The sequence below is a fragment of the Phascolarctos cinereus genome, unplaced genomic scaffold (genome assembly GCF_003287225.1).
Source record: "Phascolarctos cinereus isolate Bilbo 61053 unplaced genomic scaffold, phaCin_HiC Scaffold_5;HRSCAF=322, whole genome shotgun sequence".
Lineage (NCBI taxonomy): Eukaryota > Metazoa > Chordata > Mammalia > Diprotodontia > Phascolarctidae > Phascolarctos > Phascolarctos cinereus.
The window spans coordinates 254,904,652-254,926,883 of record NW_027555958.1 but is presented as its reverse complement, the minus strand read 5'-3'; the positions used below and the strand labels follow the sequence as shown (position 1 = coordinate 254,926,883).

At 35.8% G+C, this 22,232-nt stretch overlaps 1 protein-coding gene across 1 annotated transcript in view; it reads left to right on the top strand.

Moving 5' to 3' along the window:
• CFAP52 (cilia and flagella associated protein 52) overlaps positions 1-22,232 on the top strand; it is a 65,218-nt gene that overhangs the window by 35,306 nt on the left and 7,680 nt on the right. The window contains exons 8-10 of the mRNA XM_020966745.2: positions 993-1,163; positions 13,637-13,785; positions 19,483-19,628. Coding sequence (XP_020822404.1) covers positions 993-1,163; positions 13,637-13,785; positions 19,483-19,628 — 466 coding nt within the window. The remainder of the gene's footprint in view (positions 1-992; positions 1,164-13,636; positions 13,786-19,482; positions 19,629-22,232) is intronic.

Genomic DNA, 22,232 nt, shown 5'->3' with positions numbered 1-22,232 from the left:
CTGCAAAAGCACTAATTAGAGGAAAATTTATATCTCTAAATGCTTATATTAATCAAATAGAGAAAGAGCAGACCAATGAATTGGGAAAGCAATTTAAAAAAAACTAGAAAAAGAACAAATTATAAATCTCCAATTAAACACCAAATTGGAAATTATAAAAATTAAAGGTGAGATTAATAATATTGAGCATAAGCAAACCACTGAATTAATAAATAAAACTGGTAGTTGGTTTCATGAAAACACCAATAAAATAAATAAACCACTGGTTAATATGATTTAAAACAGAGAGAGAAGAAAACTAAATTACAAGTATTAAAAAAAGGGTGAATATACCACTAGTAAAGATGAAATGAAAGCAGTTATAAGAAGTTATTTTTGCCCAATTATAGGCCAACAAATTTAACAATTTAAGTGAAATGGAAGAATATTTAATGAAATATAAACTGCCTAGATTAACATGAGGAAATAAAATAGCTTAATAAACCTATTTTAGGAAAAGAAACTGGACAGACCATAAATGACCTTCATACGAAAAAAGCATCAGAACCAGATGTATTTACAAGTGAGTTCTAGCAAACATTTAATGATCAATTAATTCCAATATTAAATAAATTAGTTGCAATAATGGACAAAGAAGGAATCCTACCAAACTCCTTTTATGAAACAAATATGGTAATGATACTTAAATCAGGAAGAATAAAATCAGAGAAAGAAAATTATAGACCAATTTCATTAATGAATATGGATGCAAAAATCCTAACTAAAATACTAACTAGGAGACTACAACAATATATCACAAAGAGTATATACATTGTGACCTAGTAGAATTTATACCAGGAATACAGGGATGGTTTAACATAAGGAAAACCGTTAACATAATAGATTATATCAATAACAAAGTAACAAAAGTCATATGATTCTTTTAATAGATGCAGAAAAAACTTTTGCTAAAATACATTTATCCTATTAAAAATATTACTTTTTTTTTAAAGGAAAATTCAGTTACAAGGTGGAATCACCTCCATTGCACTTCGAGGTCAAGGGCACCAGTTCTTTGCTGGAACAGAAGCAGCCCACATTTATTGCCTCAGTTACACTGATTTTAAAGAAGAACTCATTGCTACCTGTCACAGTGGTGCTGTCCAGGATATTGTTTTCCCATAGTAAGTAAGGAGGGGGAAAACATTTTTTTACCCCTTAAATTCAATCAGAAGGTGGGAATTTGATATATAGCATTTGGATATTATTTTATTCTCCTGAAAAAAAAATTCCTAAATGGATTCTTTCCTAAAATATTGGTATGTGTGGAGCCCTGGATATTCCATATACTGGCTGTGTGACTTTTAGCAGAGCCTCAGTTTCCTCATTTGTTAAATAAGGATTATTATAGTTGTATTACCTATATCACAGGATTGTTGACAGATTAAATGAGATAATGTATATAAAGTATTTTGTAAACCATAGGTCCCTATACAAATAAAAACTATGCTTTTTTTTTTTGCTTTTCGGTGAGGCAATTGGGCTTAAGTGACTTGCCCAGGATCACACAGCTAGTAAGTGTCAACTGTTTGAAGCTGGATTTGAACTCATATCCTCTTGACTCTAAGCCCAGATCTCTATCCACTGTGCCACCCAGCTGCCCCAAACTATGATCTTAATAATAAAGTTCAAACAGAGTGGAATTCACCAAAACAGAATGTTCATTCCAATCAGAGCAGAAAAGAGTAAAGCCTTACCTACTTAAACATGAGTTTATACATCCTTTTTAGATGGTTTTTTTTCATAAGAAGGTACTTTAAGGTAGCTGAGTAATCCTCAGTGGAGCAATGATTTCATGTGTTATGAATAGCTGGCTACCCAGAATGTTCCCAGTTATTCTTCATTTATCTTCATTATCCTTCATATATCTCCTATCTCCCATTGCTTTTCTCTGCCTGTGAAGTTGGGATGTTATAGTGTATTGCAACCACCACTCTTAGTTAATATTACTGTTGACATTCCCTTCACTATTTCTTTTATGTTGCTTCCACAAAAAGACTGTGTTCTTCATTTTTATTAAGTTAACAGATGATGAAGCTTCTAGCCTTTGTTCCTTTGCTACACCTGGAGAAAAGGTTGTTAAAAGTTACTCGGTTAAAAAAAAGTTACTCAATATAATCAGCCCTCTTGTTATTCTGCATATGTGAGGATCACATATTTATTTAAAAACTCAGGATGATGTGCAGCAAAGATCATGCCTCTTCCATAGTTTTCCACAGGTGAAAAAAGAATAAACATTATCATCAAGTCAAGAGAGTCTGAATGAGGTGTATTACAAAGTTTGGATTTTCATTTTTGGTTAAATATTGAGCATCTATAATGTGCTAAGTGTTGAACAGGTAGGAGCTCAAATAGGCAAGCCTGTTTGAATGTAAGCTTTTTAAAACAATTCAATACATGGTGGGATTACCACTGTGTAGAGTTTAATAAAGCATTTTGGAAAGTTCTAAGATTTCAAAATGCTACATAAGTACCTAAGGCTAAAGCAGTGTGTAGCTATGTTTGCAAAGACGAGGTTGGAGAAAGGTTCCTGTATTAAGTGTATATTGTAACTACTTGTTGACCACAAATGTCCCTTCTAATTCTAAAATTCCATGATTCTTCTAATATTGCTTGCTAGCGCTTATATTCTCCTCAAGAAGAGCATGAAAATGTCCCCATTCCCCACATCAGGATCTTATAACAATTATGCATGGGTTTTAACCATTTAGATTGATCATCCTGCTAAAGGAAACACTCCATTTGGACATTGTCTAGGTACCTTTAATATTAATGTTCGTATTTCTTTGGTCATTTCAGAACAAAACCAGTAATTTAACTGGAAAACAAAAGCACAGAATAAGATAGGGGGATTAGAATTCCATGAAGGTTTTGAGTTCACATGTAACAAATAGAGAGTCACGGAACCAAAGAGTTGAAAAGAACCTTACAGATCATCTTGTTGACCTTCCAAAAGTTCTTACCTCTTTGATTGCCTAACAGCCATCCAACCTATAATGGAATAATTGGTCATTCCTTTGTGAGACATACATTCCATACAGAAAGTTAATTATGTGAAGACAAAATCTACCTCTATTCAACTTGTAACATTAATCTTTCCTCCGGAACAATGTAGAACAGGTCAAATCCCAATTATACATGATAACCCTTCAGTTCAATTTTATAATCATTTAAGTGTTTTTGCCTATTGTGTGCTAGGCACTGTGCTGAGTACTGGAGATATAGTGACAAAACTGAAATAGTCCCTTCCTGCAACAAGTTTATATTCTACTTAGGGGAAACATTATATATACAGATAAACAAATGGAGTCAATTATCATCTCTATGCAGATTTCAAGATCTACATTTCCAGCAAGCAAAGTAATTAATGATAAAAAAAAAACCTTGCTCAAGAAAGTTTCTTTTTTGAGCAAGTTTTTCATCATCAATTACCTTTTAGACATTTCAAACTCTGGATGTCCCATAGTCATCTCAAACTCAGTGTCTGAAACAGAACTCATTATCTTACTCCCCAAACACTCTACTCTTACAATATCCTTATTAGTCTTGAGGGCATCCTCCTCCTCCTATTCACCCAGGCTCAATCTCAGTGCCATTCTCTGTATCTCTCACCAACATATCCAATCTATTGAAAAATCTTATGAGTCTCTCGAATATAAATCTCTCTCTAGTTACATAGCTACCACCCTAGTTCAGGCCCTCATCACTCTAGCCTGACCTATTGCAATAGCCTTCTAATTGGTCTGTTTACCACAAGTGTCTCCCCATCCCAAACCATCTGCCCCTCAGCTGCCAAAGTGATTTCCCTAAAGTATAGCTCTAATCATGTGACAGTCTCCTCATCTCCATAAACTATAGTTCAGTGCTTCCCATTTAGTGGTTTGTGAACCCCTTGAGAGTTTATGATGATAGTTCAAGAGGTTAAGGCTAGAAATTCTTTAGTGGTGCAGTAAGCAATAATAATTGCCCAATTATGTCATAAATATATAATTTTTTATTTTTGACAACAAGCATGTTTGCATTTGGTGCATTACACATTTGTTTCTACAGGAATTCAAAACTGTCATGATCACGTTCACAATGATTTTGGTGTTCATGAAGTGATTTCATAAAACTCTGCCACTTCTGATTAAATATAACCTGTTCTTGCAGTTTCTCACCTTGTCATCAAATTGTTCCCAAATTGCCACAATGGTTCAACTTTCAAGTACAAACCAATTCCCAGTGTATGATCAAATTCATGTGTATACTCTCATTTGCATTCTCTACACTTAAATAAATTAGCTCCCTTCTTGCCCTGTTACTCTGTAATTGTATCTTATTAGGTATTATAATCATGTGATCCAGATATTATGAACATTATGTTCCTGCAATGCAAACGTCAGACTGAGAAACCAAGCCTGGGCAAGTGCATTACAAGCTACCTTGAAAATTACCATTGACCATCACAGACATTCCACAGAAATAAACCTAATATTTTCCTTCATTGCAGCATTAAGGCTGTTTTTTTTATTTAAACTTAACCTACAGTAATGTTACTATTCAGTCTGATGATTTTTTAAGTGAACTAGAAGACAGCACTGGTCAGCAGAATTTTTGTGAGAGCATAGCTAATGTGCCAGTGGTAGAAGAGAAGACAGTCACATCTGAAGAGATTCTTTCCTTATATATAAACATTGTTAAAAACAAAGTAAAATATGAAATTGAACTTTAAGTACACTTATCATAATACAGCTCTTGTTGTTAGCTAGTAGAAAAGTAAATATTTTATATTGCAACTAGTTATTCATTTTCATCAATCAGGTGGCTAAAATGAAAAAAAATCAATTTCTTGGCAATTATTGGTATATTATTTCTATTAAATGAAATTTACAAAATATAAAAATTTAATATAAAGACTTGCAGGTGATAGTAAGCATTTAAGGTTTTGCTGGATTAGTTCTTTTAATTCCTACACAATACCCCACATAAAATACTCATAATTACTTTACAGTTAAAGTTTTTTTAACTTTATGCTTAAGGATTTCATTAATATAGGTGGAATAAAATTTAATATTTTATAATTATATAACATGAAATTTAATTTGGAACTTTTTTGGATAAATGTCAACATTGTAATTATTGTAAGCACTTAATCTAAAATAATATTTTGAGTATTTATTAAATTACCCTGGGGGTTCATATCACATTTTTTTTGGTTGTTGAAAGGAGTTGAACAAACAAAAACATTAGGCATTACTGCTTGGTGCCATCTAACTTACCTCCAGGATAAAGTCCTCTATTTGGTATAAAGTTCTTCATAACCTGCTTCCTTCTCTCTTTTCCAGGCTTCTTGCCCTTTATTCTTCATGCACTCTTCCATCTAGCTACCTGAGCCTACTTAACTGTTCATTATATCTGATACTCCATGTGCCATCTCCTTGCCTTGGCACTAGCTGTCCCCCATGCTTGGAATGCTTTCCCTCCTCACCTTCATCTTTCAGTTTCCCTGACTTCCTTCAAGACTCAGATCAAATTTCACCTTTTCAGGAAGACTTTTTTTTCACATTAGTCACGTTGTAAAGAAGAATTAGAACCAATAGGAGGAACCACAAGAAAGAGGAAACAAAACTGAAGGAAAAAAAAGCAAATAGTATCCTTCAATCTGCAGAGAACTCCATAGTTCTTTTTCTGGATATGGATAGCATTTTCCATCATCAGACTTTTGGAGATGTCTTAGATCCTTTCATTGCTGAGAAGAGCTAAGTCTATCAAAGTTAGTCATAACATAATGTGGCTGTTACTGTGTACAATATTCTTCTGGTTCTGCTCACTTCACTCAGCATCAGTCCACACAAGTCTTTCCAGGTTTTTCTGAAGTCTACTTGCTCATCATTTCTTATAGCACAATAGTATTCCATTATATTCATATACCACAACTTGCTCAGCCATTCCCCAATTCATGGGCATCCTCTCAATTTCCAATTCTTTGCCACCACAAAAAGAGCTGCTATAAATATTTTTGCACATGTGGGCTCTTTTCCCATTTGTATGATTTCTTTGGGATACAGCCCTAGAAGTACTGTTGCTGGGGCAAACAATATGCACATTTTTATAGTCCTTTGGGCATAGTTTCAAATTGTCCTCTAAAATGGTTGGATCATTTCACAATTCCACCAATAATGAATTAGTGTTCCAATTTTCCTACATCTCCAACATTTATCATTTTCCTGTTTTGTCATGTTGGCCAATCTGATAGATGTGATACGGTACCTCAGAGTTGTTTTGATTTGCATTTCTCTAATCATGAGTGATTTAGAGCATTTTTTCATATGACTATAGATAGCTTTAATTTCTTCATCTGAAAACTGCCTATTCATATCCTTTGACCATTTATCAATTGGGGAATGACTTGTATTCTTATAAATTTGACTTACATATTTTAGAAATGAGGCCCTTATCACAGACACTGGTTGTAAAAATTCTTTTTTTTTTTAAAGGCAATTGGGGTTAAGTGACTTGCCCAGGTGACATAGCTGGTAAGGGTCAAGTATTTGGTCTGAGGCCAGATTTGAACTCAGGTCCTCCTGACTTGAAGGCTGGTACTCTCTCCAGTGCACCACCTAGCTGCCCCATAAAAATTCTTTCCTAGTTTTCTGCTTCCCTCCTAATCTTGGTTGCATTGGTTTTGTGCAAAAACTTTTCAATTTAATATAATCAAAATGATCCATTTTGCATTTCATAGTGTTCTCTATCTCTTGTTTGGTCATAAATTCTTCTGGTCTCCATAAATCTGACAGGTAAACTATTCCTTGTTCTCCCAGTTTGCTTATAGTATCAGCCTTTATATCTAAATTGTGGACCCATTTTGACTTTATTTTGGTATATAGTGTGAGATTTTGGTCTATACTATACTCTTTTCCAGTTTTCCCTGCAGTTTTTTGTCAAATAGTGAGTTCTTATCCCAGAAGCTGGGGTCTTTGGGTTTGTCAAATAGTAGATTACTATAGTCATTGGCTACTGTGTCTTGCATACCTAACCTATTCCACTGATTCATCACTGTATTTCTTAGCCAGTACCAAGTAGTTTTGATGATTGCTGCTTTATAATACAATTAAAGATCTGGTATGGATGGGTCACCTTCCCTAGTATTTCTTTTCATTAGTTCCCTTGATATTCTGGACCTTTTGTTCTTCCAAATAAATATTGTTGTTATTTTTTCTAGCTCTATAAAATAATTTTTTGGTAGTTGGATTGATGGCACTGAATAATATATTAGCTTAGGTAGAATTGTCATTTTTATTGTATTAGTTCAGCCAACCCATGAGCAAAAATGTTTTTCCAGTTATTTATATCTGACTTTATTTGTTTGAAAAATGTTTCATAATTGTGTTCAGATAGTTCCTGGGTTTGTTTTGGCCTTCAGACTCCTAAATATTTAATAATGTCTACAGTAACTTTAAATGGAATTTCTCTTTCTATCTCTTGCTGCTGGGCTTTGGTGGTAATATATAGAAATGTCTATGATTTATGTGGGTTTCAGAAAGACTTTCTTGGAAAACACTAGCTGTTAGTGCCTACCTTCTAATATTACCTTCCATCCACTCTATATCTTGTACATACCTTGTTATTCATATGTTTTCTCTCCCAATAGAATGTTACCTCTTGAGAAAAATGTAAATTTCAGCTGTCAGTGTTTGCTGAAATGTCAGTCTTTGCAAAATCATAATCTCAATTAGGTCATTATATTAGTGAGCATTAATTTGGACTCTTCTTTAATTTAAGAAAATTCTAATGAAAAAAGCTGGAGGATGAGCTCACCAGTATACTATGACTCAAACGTGGTGTACCTTCCATCATTCAAGCTGCACTGTTCACCAAAATGAGGTAGTAAATCTCAGCTCCTTAAGGATCTTTTTGTATTGCAGCTAGGAAGATAGTTCAATTATTTTTTTGTTAGATTTTAGGTGCTTTTTTTTATACCACGGTTATTTCCTAATATTAGAGGCAGCTAGGTGGCACAATAGAACATTGGACTTAGAATCAGAAGACCTGAGTTCACATCTAGCCTCAGACACTCACTAGTTGTGTGGAGGCAGGTAGGTGGTACAATGGATAGGGTGTCAGGCCTGAAGTCAGGAACTTGAGGAATCCAAATCTGGTCTCAGATACTTATTAGCTATGTGACCCTGGGCAAGTCACTTAATCCTATTTTTCTCAGTTCCTCATCTTTAAAAATGAGCTGGAGAAGGAAATGGAAAACCACTCCAATATCTTTTTTTTTTTTGTGAGGCAATCGAGGTTAAGTGACTTGCCCAGGGTTACGCAGCTAGTAAGTGTCAAGTGTCTGAGGCCAGATTTGAATTCAGGTTCTCCTGACTGCGGGGTCAGTGCTCTATCCACTGTGCCACTAAGCTAACCCTCACCCCCCACCCCACTCCAGTATCTTTGCCAAGAAAACTCCACATGGGGTCACACAGAGTTGGATGCAACTGAAACAACCAAACTGTCTACTTAGTTTCCTCATCTGTAAAAAAAAAATCTATCTCCTGTCCTATCACTTATCTCCCAAAGTTGTTGTGAAAATAAAGTGAGATATTTATAAAGCACTTTGCAAACCTTAAAGTGCTACATAAATGCTAGCTAATATTATTATTGTTGTTTTACCTTTCTTCCTCAACATTGACCCCTACTTTGTAACTAAGAAAAAATAAGTTAAGTGACCAAAAAACAAGACCTTTCTGACAAAGGATGCAACATTCTAAACTTACCATAGTCCTCTACCTCCCTACTGAGAAGAGGGTATTTTAACAACTCTTCTCCCAGATTAGGATTGGTAAATGCATAATTCAGGCAAGTGTCAAAGATAGTAATGTGCACATAAGATAAAACTGAAAAAAATAAAATACAAAAAAAAGGTAAGCTTTTGTAGAGCAGGAACAGTTTTGTTACTTTCTTTGTGTCTCTAACACTTAGCACAGTGCCTGGCATGTAATAAATGCTTAATAAATCTTTGATGACTGACAGACTGACCAAAAAGCATATAATTAAGTAATGTGGATGAGGAGTGAGGGCAGTAACGGCTTGTGGAATCAGGAAAGGCCTCTTATTGGAAGTGTCACTTGAATTGAGACTTACAGGAGGCTAGGAATTCCAAATGTTGGAACTGAGGAAGGGAGAGCCTTCCAGGTGTGGGAAGCAATCTGTGCAAATGTACCGAGATAAGCGGTGGAATGTTGTGGACAGGGAATACTAAGTTGTCCATTTTGCTGAAATGTAGAGTATGTGTGTGAGATCAGCCCAGAGAGGTAGTCTGGTGCATGAATGTGAAGGGCTTTATATGCCAAACAGAAAAAATTTTCCTTTAATTTAAGAGGCAATAGGGAACCACAGAAGCTTGAGCAGGGGAATAACATGGTCCAGCCTGTAATTTCAGAATATTGATTTGGCAACTATATGGAGAATGGATTGAAGAGGAGAGAGAGTGGAAGCATGCAACCAATAAGGAAACTATTGCATTGTAGATGAAAAGTAATAAGGGCCTGAATTGGAGTGGATATGGATGTGAGAAATGTCAAGTGAGAAGACTTCAAAGCTGACCGCATGTTATTTGTCCAAAATCACACAGCTGTTTGGCTAATGACTTGGATTAGAAGCCAGGTGTACTAAAGTTTCACTTAAATGCTCCCCCCCCTCCACTGTACTGTGCTACTTTTTATTACTTTATATTTAGTTACTTTACATTTATTTGTATTTATTTTCTTTATATTCATTATTTTATTATATCTATTATATTTATTATTTATATATTATAATTTATACATATGTGTTAATATTATCTATTATGTTTATTCTACATAAGTATATATATTCATATGTATACTTATATATGTCCTTGATGTTTTCCTAATTAGATATAAGCTCCTTGTGAACAGCAATTATTGCATTTGTTATATTTATATTCTTAGCACCTTGTAGAGTGTTGGTCCACAGTAAATACTTGTCAATTGATATATAGTAAAGATTGACATGCCATAGGAAATATAGTCTGTTCACAATATAAATGGCTAACACGAAGCTTATATCCAACATGCTGAATGAGGGGAGAACACTTTAGACACTATGGGAATAGCCCGGGCGATAAGGGACTGAATTAGGACAGTGGCCATGTATGGGGAGAGAAAGGGATTGATGTGAGAGATGTTCACTGTACATTTAAGGAAAGCTCTCATGTCTCCCCTCTCCCTCTAGATCTTTCCCAGACATATCTCTAATTTCCTCAGTCATTTTTTTATAAAGAAGTAAGAGGCAGGCAAAGGAATAAGCATTTATATAGCACCTACTATGTGCCAAGCACTGTAATAAATGCTTTACAAATCTTATCTCATAATCCTGTGAGGTAGGTGCTGTTATTATTTTCATTTTACTGTTGAGGAAAGTGAGGCAAATGAGTCAAATGACTTGCCCAGGGTCACACAACTCAAATACTTGTTGGATTTGAACTCAGGTCTTTCTAACTCCTTATAAATGGTTATAAGACTTCCTCGCCCATACTGATTGCCCTCTTCTAGATGTATTTGTCAGTTTTGCTTCTAAAATATGATGCCTAGAACCTGACCACAGTAGCCCAGATGTGAGTTGATAAGAATGAATGACGATGGGCATGTTACCTTCTGTATTCTATTAATGCTGCCCAAGACTACAAGAGCTTTTTTGGTAACTCATGTTGATATTATAGTCCAATAAAACAACCAAGACTTTTTCCACATGAAATACTATTAAGTTAGTTTTCTGACATCCTGTACTTACACATTTAATTTTTTTAATCTAAAATAGATGCAGGATTTGGACATCAAGTCCTACATTTATTCTTAATGTCATCTCATTAGGTTTGGCCCATAATTTTCATTTGACAATATCCTTGAGTCTCAATTCACTCATTCAATGTACTTGCTTTCCTTTCTAACTTTGTTTCACGGAAATTTGACAGACATACCTTTATGTTGTTGCTGTCCAGTCATTTCAGCGGTGTCCAATTCTTCATGACCTGATTTGGAGTTTTCTTGGGAAAGATACTGGAGTGGTTTGCCATTTCCTTCTCCAGCTCATTTCACAGATGAGGAAATTCAGGCAAACAGGATTAAGTGACTTGCCCAGGGTCACACAGCTAGTGAGTGTCTGAGGCTAAATTTGTTTTTTTTATACACAGGTTTTTTTGTGACTGAAATAGTTTATATGAAGTCAGGGTGGGAAATGGTTTGGAAAAAATCATTATTTGGTTCCATTCAAGTGTAACTCAAACAAGGTGTTTTTCTTTAAAGGATCCATTTCAAGAAGGAAAATGCTTGGCTTTAGCTTGATTCTTTGCATTGGTGTTAGCTTCATCCACGTCAAAGAAGGCCTGCTTTGCATCATTTAGTAAAGGTAGGTTAGGTGGGAGAGGTTCACTTGAAACAGTCCCTTTCTACATGCTGGGGTGTGGCATGAGAAAAGGACTGGGGAAAGGCCAAATAAGAGCAAAGGGCCTTTGTTGTATGCAAATTGGTGATCCTTTATTTCTTGCCTTATTTACTTGCTCCTGTCAATGATGACTTGGGGAGAAGGTGGTTGAGAAGGAAAGAGCTCCTAGAGGGCGATCTGTATCTTTGCTCTGACAGGTGGTTCTTAACCAGTAAGACAAGGGGAAGGAAAAGGGATATTGTGATGGGAAGTGGGCCACCAGTGGAACTAATGATCCAAGATGCTACCAGTTCAATTTAACCCAACAGGTATTTATTAAGCACATACTTAAGCGCGTACCATGTTGCAGGTACCTAGCACTATGCTAGGGAGAGAAGCACAAAGAATGAAATAATCCTTACTTGTAAGGAGTTTACATGATACTAGGGGTATGTATAAAAATATTTCACATGAAGATAAATTGAATAAATACAGATATGTACAAAGTAGTTAAATACCAGGTAGCTTGGGGGTCTGAGGCTAAATTTTAACTCATATCTTTGTGACTCCAGGCCCAGTGGTTTATGCACTTCACCACCTACCTGCCTCAAGTCCCTAATAAAAGTGCTGAATAGGACACAGGACACAACCATATGACCTTTGGTATGTCACTTGAGATATCCCTCCAAGTTGATAACCATATATTAATCAATATTTGGGGGGTATAGTTGTTCAAGGAGCTATGAATCTAGGTAACTATATTAGCATTCAAACTATATTTCACCACCTGTTCACAAGGATATCAAGAAAAGCAGCTATATATCTTGTTAAAATCCATGTATATTGTAGCTTTGTCATTTCTCTTATCTACCAGTCAAGTAACCTTATCATAAAGTCTAGCATGATTTATTCTTTTTTTCTGTATTTATTTTTAACATTCATTTTAAAATATTTTGAATTCCAAATTTTCTCCCTTCTCACCCTTCCCCCACTCAATGAGAAGGTAGCAATATGATGGTCATTATACATGTGAAGTCATGCAAAATATACTTCCATGTTACCTATGTTGCAAACCTAATAATAATGATGACGATGATGATAAAAAGCAAGCAAAATAAAGAAAGTGAAAAAAGTATGCTTCAATCAGCACTCAGAGTTCATCAGTTCTACCTCTGGAGGTGAATAGCATTTTTCATCATGGGATCCTTTCAAATTGTCTTGGATCATTGTATTAATTAGATGAAAAGTTTTTCACAGTTGATCATCATTACAATATTAGCATGACTTACTCTTAACAAATCCATGCTGGCCATAAGGGAACCACCCTACCAGAGCTTTCATCTTTTTCTCTTGATAGCATGAAGATACCAGCAGAGTATACGGACATCCTTCAGTCTTTGTTACATGTTCAACCTACTAACCTATCTTCCTTTTTCAATCATACATTTTTCCATGATATTCTTTTTATCACTCATTTCTAAATTCATTGCAATGTCTGCTCATGTCCATCACACCTCCATTGTTCCTTGTGTGATGCTTACCTTCCGTTCTTCAGAGACTGGAGTCATGCATCATCTCTGTGCAAGAATAAATTGATGTTAAAAAGATGGAACTGTTTCAAAGAGAACTTTAGGGACATCAAACTAACTTTACAAATTTCCCAATGGAATACAACCTGCTCTCATCTTGTTAATTTTGGGGCCCAACACACTGTCTGTTAGTGGTGTTTGGCTAAGATATATGCTTATGGATAATCTGTTTAAGTTATCTATCTAACTACATAGCACAGTCTGTACAATAGCCTAATTCATCCACTTTTCTATTTCCCTTGATGATTCTCATAAATTTCTGTTTTTGAGCATATTTGTATTTCATTTCTGAGTAACTTTCTGTTCTTCTTATACTGAGGGAACTCCTGTTGCCCTATTGTCCAGAATAAGCTGTGAGTACAAGATTTATGCATATTTTACAGCAGAAATATTACAAGAACACTACATCTTTTGAGAATAAAAGGCATTTCATTTAAAAAAAAACCCAAATTATCAGAAATGCCATCTAAAAAGTGCCTTTCTTATCCTTTTTTTGGGTGAAAAGTACTTCAAAAATTAATGTTTAACTCAGAAAAACTGAATTTAAGAACATGTGTATACCATGTTTTGTGATAATTTTGCTCTTTCAGTGGCACTGATGACTTGTTTGCCACTTGTTCCATGGAAGACATCCGAGTGTGGCACACCTCTTCCAACCGAGAGCTATTACGGATCACTGTGCCCAATATGACCTGCTATGCTATTGACTTCATGAGAGACGGCAGAAGCATCATTTCAGGTAATGTTCTTGTGGTGAGACTGAGATTCAGAACTACACTACAGGTTTGATTATTGAAGTTTTTATTTCATTTTGGTTTCTACAACATGGCTGACCTAGAAGAGCCTTTCACCTATTATTCTTGCTTATTTAAACCCTTCTTTCAATTCCTATTCTTGTAGGAAAAAATTTCAAACATGAAGTAACTGTAAGCATTTTCATCTCAAATGGCTGGATAGCTTTACCTGAGTGTCCTTAAAGTCCACATCTGAAACTGAACTCTTCACCTTACCTCCCTCCATACTTTCCCTTCCTACAAATGTCATTATTTCTGTTCCCAGTTACCCAGGTTTGAAACCTCAGTGCTAACTTTCTTTTGCCTCATGCCACACATCTAATCAGTTGCCAAATATTGTCATTCCCATCTCCAAAGCATCCCTCACATTTGTTACCTTCTTTCTACTCACACTTCAAGCACACCAGTTTAAGCACATATTATCATTTACCTGGAATACTGCAATAATGTTCTAATTGTTTTCCCAGCCTTTAGTCTCTCTATTCTCCAATCCACCCTCCACAGAGCTACAAAAATATTCTTCCTTAAGGCAGAAGACTTGTGAATTACATATTGTGCCCCTGCTCAAGAACTTTATTTTTTTTAATATAACTTGTATTTTACTTTTTGTTAATTAATAAGTATTAATTTTCTCTTGCTCCCACCTTCCATCCATTGAAAATAAAAGAAAAACAAAACACTTTTAAACACATTATATATATCAAGCAAAACAAATTCTCACGCTGACTATATAAAAAAATGTGTATCTCATTCTGAACCCTGAGTCCATCACTTCTCTATCAGAAGATGGATAGTATGTTTCATCATCAACCTTCTGGAATCATGGTTAGTTAGTGGACTGATTACAGTTCTCAAGTCTACTTTATCTGAAGCTTTGCTCCAGTCCCTAATTTTAACACCGTGTGAATCTTATGTTTCAGGTGTGTTTCCTGTAAGCAATAGATTGTTGAATTCTGATATCTAATCCATTCTGCCATCCTCTTTCATCTGATATTTAAGTTCATCCTATTTGTATTCACAGTTATGAACATTATTTGTGTATTTTCCTCCATCCTGTTCTCTTATAGTTTTCCTTCTCTTTATTTCCCGTCTCCTCTTTACATAGAAGAAGGTAGTGAAAGACAATGAGCGTGGTCAGCACCAGTACTCTAGTTTTGGTGCAGTCTACTTCTGCTTTCTTGCCCTCAATCTCTGTCACCCAGAGCCCAATCATGAGTTCTCATTCTTTCTTCTCTTTTAAGACCCTCTTCTCAATGAAGAGTTTATATTACTTAAGCCTAATCCCTTCCTTAACGTGCCTTCCCTTTTCTTCCATTCTTTCCCTTTCCCCCTTTTCCTTCTGCTTTCTTGTTGAGTATTTCTGGACCCAACTGTCTATGTGTGTGTTTATATTCTTCCCTCCTTTGACTTTGAGATGATAGTGAGTTTCAAGTGTAACTTACTCTTCCCACCCCTTCCTCCTTGTTTATATAGTGTTTTACCCAAATTATGCGAGATAATTTCCCTAACCATTCCTCTTCCTTTTCCTCCCTAATGTGTTCTTTTCACCTTCCCTTTCCATTCTTTTATGATTATTATAACATAAGAAAACCCCTCCCAGGCCCTCTGTCTTATTAGACTGCCTCCTTGACTCTTAATGATAATAAGGGGTTTCAATGGGGCACATGCACCATCTCTTCATATTAGAATGTAAAGTTTATTCTTGTTTATTCTTTTATGATTGTTCACTCAAGTTCACCTTTTTATGTTTTTCTGTATTTCAACGTTTCTATCTTTTTTTTTTATCAAGAAGTCCTCTATTTCATTAAAGATCCATTTGACACAGACTCTTCCATAGGATTATACTTAGATTTGCTGTATGCCTCTATCGTTTGCTGTCTGGAATATTGTATTCCAAGCTCTCTGCCCCTTTATACTGGTGCTGCTAAATCTTGTGTGATCCTGACTGTGGCTCCTTAGAACTTAAATTCTTTATTTCTATCTGCTTGCAGTATTTTTCTTTGAACTGGAATCTCTGAATTCTGTATATGATATTCCTGGGAGTTTTCATTTTGGGGTTTCTTTCAGAGGTACTCATAGGATTTTTCCTATTTTTTACCTTGCCCTCTAAGAGATCTAGGCAATTTTCTTTTGATTTCTTGAAATTTTACATTTAGGTTCTAATTTTCATCATGGTGTTTAGGTGGTCTAGTGATTCTAAAATATTTTCTCAATTTATTTCAAGTCAGTTGTTTTCGCTATACAATAGTTTATATTTTCGTCCATTTTTAAAAGTCTTTTGACTTTGTTTTAATACTTCTTGTTGTCTCCTGGCATCATTAGCTTCTATTTGGTCCATTCAAGTTTTCAGGGCATTTGTTGCTTGGGACAAGGTTTTAAAGCTCTTATGCCAAGCTGCTAATTCTATTTCCAATTCATTCTTTCATAACTCTATTTTCTTTTCCAAATTTTTCCCTCTAGCTCTCTCATTTAATTTATAGCAACATAACAACAAATTTATAACAACTCTTTAAAAAAAACCTCTTGTTTCATTTTTCCAGAAAATCTAGTTGAATTTGGTCCCAAGAATTTTTCCTGGAGGCTTTGCTTATAGATGTTTTGGAGCCATTCTGTACTTTTGAGTTTTTGTCTTGAGCATCTCTGTTGCCAAAATGCTTTTTGGGGTGGGATTCTCTTTTTTATTTGCTCTTCCAGCCTACTTCCTGACTTCAGACTTTATGTTAGGGCTGGCCTCTGCACACTTTGGAAGGGAATATTTGGGCCGAGTTTGTGTCCTGCTGCTGCTTTCTAGGGGTTATTGAACATTGTGTTATTCCAGGATCTCAGTGACTGCTGAGGCTGGGGATCTGCAAGTTTTCAGTGTTTCCAAAGTGATCCAATGCAAAGTCTGATCACTGCCCTCTTTGTCTAAATTCTATCAGTTCCTGACTTGGATTTGAATCTAAACAACACACCTATGGGCTTATTCTTGTTTGGCATTCCAGCAGACAGCTACCAGACTTAGCAACTAGAAAGCTCTGCTGGTTCAGTGATAGAACTATAGGCCTCCTTTTAATTTGGATTTCCTGTGCTGTCTATTCCATTGCATGCTTCAGATTAGGCTGAAAATAAGATTCCTTACTCTGCTTTGCTTCCCAGGATCAGCAGCTTGTTGGGTCTGTGTCATTTAGGAATGTCACCACGAGGCATAGAGATGTTACTTATTTTATGAATAATGCTCTGTTCCAGGGGTAGCTAGGTGGCGCAGTAGATAGAGCTCCAGCCTTGGAGTTAGGAGGACCTCAGTTCAAATGCGACCTTAGACCCTTGATACTTTCTAGCTGTGTGACCCTGGGCAAGTCACTTAACCCCGATTGCCTAGCCAAAAAGCAAAAATAATAATAATAATAATAATAATAATAATAATAATAATAATAATAATGCTCTCTTCCAATTCTATAGCTTTACATCTTTGCAAATTAAGTCTGGGTCCATTTGGCTTCCTGCTAACAAAGTACATAAATTTCAGAGGCAGCTTTTAGAGAGGAAATAAACCCATACTACCTATCTTATACTTATACATTTGTTGTGAGAAAAGTACTTCATAAACACTTTACATTTTTTAAACCTTTTAGGTTTAAAGGGGGAAAATTTTAAGCAGTAGTGAAAATTTTTCAAGGATGTTATAACATTCTGTGGTTCCTGTGTTTATATTTTATAACAGTTTGCCTCATGGGCATCCATATTATTTGTAAGAATGTGTTTGCCGTACTGGTTCTAATTGTCAAGATCTCTCCAATACTGAGTTAATGTTATTCTTCCTCTTCAATCCCTAGGCTAAAATTAAGTCTATTCATTTAACTCCCTGTATCTAGGGATACATTTGCAGGCATTGGAAAGTCATCAAAATCTAGCTTTTCTGAATCAACTCTCAAGCTGAGGGATTTGGTGCTCTTGTGATGTTCTCTATCAGCACTTGCCTCTTGTTTCTTGTAAGATCCTGTACTGGAGGCATGAATGGCTGGGGTACAGAATTATCAAATCCCAATTTTCTGTCTGCTAATATCTTGAATAGGTTGAAATTGGTCTCAATCAATGCTGAATACTAGATATTCAAGGTATCCACTATCTGCCTCTAATACCCATGACTTCCTCAGAGAACTTAACCTCACATTAATCTCACATTATAGCCCAAATATGGGTAGTCTTCATTCAGTCCTTCAAGTTCTCTGCATAAACTGAAGGGTGCTATCTTTTGCACATCTCTTATAGGATATGGAGTATAATAGTTACTTGGGATCCCCTGCTCAGCACAGCAGGACATCCTATATCTTTAAATCATATTCATTTCTGCAAGGAGTCCTAGGAGTCTTGTTGGGATCTGTAGATTGGACAATTAGAAGGCAAAACCATTAATAACAGCAGCAATATGTAACATTTATAGAGCACTTTATAATGGAGTGTGTTGAGCCAGCCCCTGTAATCCTTTCTACTGAGGGAAGCTGAATTTAGTGGATTCCTTGAATCCTTTGGGAGTCCTAAGCTACGATAGGGCTAAAGCTCATAGGGAATTTGTACTGAATCTGGTACAAATATGGTGAGCTTCTGGGAGTGGAGTACTACCATACTTCTCAAGGATTGAGTAAATTGGCCAAGTCAAAGAACTTTGCAGGTTTAAAGGTTTCTAACCAATCATTACTGGGATTGGGTCATCAGTGGCCATGGAATTTCCAACCCATACACACACACACACACACACACACACACACACACCACTCCACTCCCCAACCCCCCACCCCTACACCATTATACACACACACACACACACACACACACACACACAATGTCTTTTGAGATTCAAAACAACCCCTTATTTTGTAGATGAGGAACCAAGAGACTTGTTCAGTCACATGGCTAGTAAGTGTCTGAGCCACTATTCAAACTCAGGTCTTCCTGACTCCAACTCTCATGCTCTATCCATTACAGCACCTACCTGTCTAACATGCTCACATATCAACATATTCTTCACACATGTATCTTCTCTTTCCCATACATGTATGTACAGTATGTTGATATTTGAGTGTGTGACTCTGTGTTACCTACATTTACTTGTTATCCTTTCTTACTTCAGGCTCTTATAATCTGGCTCTGCCCCATGACCATAATGAAACTGTTCTCTCAAATGTCACCAAAGACCTCTTAAATGCCAAATCTAATGGATTTTTTTTTCAGCAGGAGGGATCTAGCGGTTGGGAATTATGGGGTAAAAGGGGTTTAGACATCCCTCTCAACACATTATGTGGGTCCTTCCTATAGGCAAGAAGTTGGGTGTGATGACCTCAGAGGGGACTTTGGTGAGGGTTAGATGGTACCAAGTCCAACACAAGTCCTCCTTCTCCAATCCTCTTCCCACACACATACTTCCTAATCCAGAAGCTGAGAATGTGAACAATCCAGGGAAAGTTTAGATTAATATGTATGAGGTGGAGAGGAGGTAAGTATGATTTCTAACAACAAACAGCTCTCAGCCTTAGGCTTTCCTTGCTACCCCTCTCCCTATATCATCTCCCACACTATCTCTTATTTATGTTTTATGTGATTCCATGTCTTGGGTTGAGGCAAATTTATTTACTTTATTTATATTTCATTTCTTTTTCCCTTAGCTTGGAATGATGGTAAAATCCGTGCATTCACTCCAGAGACAGGTCGACTGATGTATGTCATAAACAATGCTCACAGCATCGGAGTGACAGCCATTGCTACTACAAGTGATTGCAAAAGAATCATCAGTGGAGGCGGTGAAGGACAGGTGTGGTATTTGAACCTAAAATTTTTTTGAGGTCATGTGGTTGGTATTTAATTTAGAAACACTATTAAGTGTCATAGTCATAGGCAAAATGAAAATAATTTTTAAAGAGGAAGATATAGATAAACTTCACCTTAAAATATTAGTGTGAGCAATCCCACATAAATTCATCCATTTGGAATTTAATTCTTTCTTTCACTTTTGTTTATTTCAATGGATCACAGTTTGTGTAGAACCAAACTAAGTGCTGTAAGTCCCTGAACTATGTCAAGTGTGGGAATATCATTCTCAGAGACAGCATGTTGAATAAATTTATATATGAGGCCAAGAGATAGAAGAGTAAAAAAGAAGTTATAAAATTGGCACCCCAACACTATTTTTGTAGTTTCAATCTTACAGGAATTTTTTTTTCTCTCTAAAAGCTGCCTCTGAAATTTAGGTGCTCTGCTAGCCAGAGCCAAATGGACTCAGCCTTAAATCATGCTCTTTGTCTGAGATTCAAGATAATGGTTCTTTGTCTAAGCTCACTACAGATTTTTGTAAATCTCATTTGACAATTTTAAAAGATGTCTATTGAAACAGCTAAACTTTAACACCCATTAACAAATAGCAAAACATATCTTTTGAAAACTCATAAAACAAACAATAATTTGTTTGGCATTTTTATTTATGATCACTTAACTGTAGTGTTATAAAATGAATGCCATTCTTTGGGTCAGCAGACCTGATTTGAAAATCCAGGCTATTAATACTTACTGGCTGTGTGACTATAAACAAGTCATTTACTTTCATGGGCCTGTATTTTCACATCTATAAAAAGAGGACAGATTCATATTATCTATCTTATACATTTGTTGTGAGAAAAGCACTTCATAAACTTTAATATATTATTTAGATATGAGCTATTATTTTTGCTCCTGCTCCTTTCCTTTGTTATGGGAAAAGTAGATTCTCATTGATTTCATGGGATACATAACTGTTGCTGAATAAATCTACCACAGTGCAGAAATTCTAGAGGTGAAAACCTAGGTTTTATTATGCTTAAGCACAAGTTTAGGATTCAGAAAAATAACCCTGAACACATATTGGGGTTCAGACCAAGATTTTAATAGAGAAAAATTATCTCAGAGAGAGACAGAGAAAAAATTTAAACATATAACAATATTTAAATGTCATAAATGTCACACAGGCCCGGTCAAGCAGAATCATTATCACATACTTAGTTATACAAACTAAGAACAAATTAGTAAACTAAGTTACAGATTTAAACAGAGTCTGCAAAAATTTACTCTATAATGCTACAAGGCTACATTTAAAGAATTCACAATGGGCTGATTGAGAAGTTTACATTTCACAAAGATAGCTAAAGGGTAGAAGCCAGGGGAATCCTTCCATGAATAATATATGCTAAATTCCTTTAAAAGGGTTTAAGGTTTTGTTGGATGCTATATTCCATTCTTCCTCTCTTTAGGTTTCTTATCTCAGGAATGTCACTTAATACTATAATTAAAACCCATGAGTCAGGTTTTAGCCAGGTGAAGTTAATATTAACAGGAGACAGGTTTCAGTCAGCCAAATACTCAGGAGAAATGGCCCTGAGCTTCACATGACATAATAAAAGGAGAATGAAAAATTCTCATAACACCATTTTTTCTTTTATCTCTGTTATTTGTCTTCTAATTATCTGATTCTCATGAATCATTAGCTTTGCCCCAAAATGTTTTTGTTCTCAGTCTCTAGACTTTGGACTTGTGAGGGGGTATGAAAACTCTTCTAGTTTTTTACCTAGATAAATGTCTTCTTCTTTCCTTCCTCTGAATTGATATATATTTATTGTCTCCTAGCCAAAATCTTCTTCTAGTCTTAGTAATCAGAGAAATAATCTATTATGGAGGGGGGAAAAAAGACATATGCAGTATCTAGGAATCACAGAATGTTGGAACTGGAAGGGAAACCTTTGTTGTTCAGTCATATCTCACTCTTCATGACCCCATTTTGGGTTTTCTTAGCAAAGATACTGGAGTAGTTTGCCATTTCTTTCTCCAGCTCATTTTATAGATGATGAACTGAGGCAGACAGGGTTAAGTGACTTGCCCGGAGTCACACAGCTACTAAGTGTGAGACCAGATTTTAACTCAGGAAGATAGTCTTCCTGACTCCAACCAGGCCACTCTACCCACTATGCCCCCTAGCTGCCATAGGGAAACCTTAGAGATTATTTAATAGTCTAACCCACTTATTTTACAGATGAGTAAACTGAAGCACAGAAAGGTAGTGATTTGTAAACTCATGTAGCTAGTAACAAAAGCAGACCTTGAAAGATCTTCTGACTCCAAGTCCAGGGCTCTTTCCACTAGCTCTGTTTTCATTTATTCAGCTTCCTTCCCTCAGATCTTTCTTCCTAACCTCTGATACATCTGGCTCTCTATAGCCATGTATGAAACCTGTGGAACTGCTTATATGAAACATGTATGAAATACTATGTGACAGCAAAGGTTTTACCTAAATTTTGCTTTCCAAGAGAGAAGTTAAAAAACCTTAGGGCTTTCCTATTTGATTTTTTTAGACAGACCTGGGTAGCATTTGGTCTGCCTACAATGATTGTTT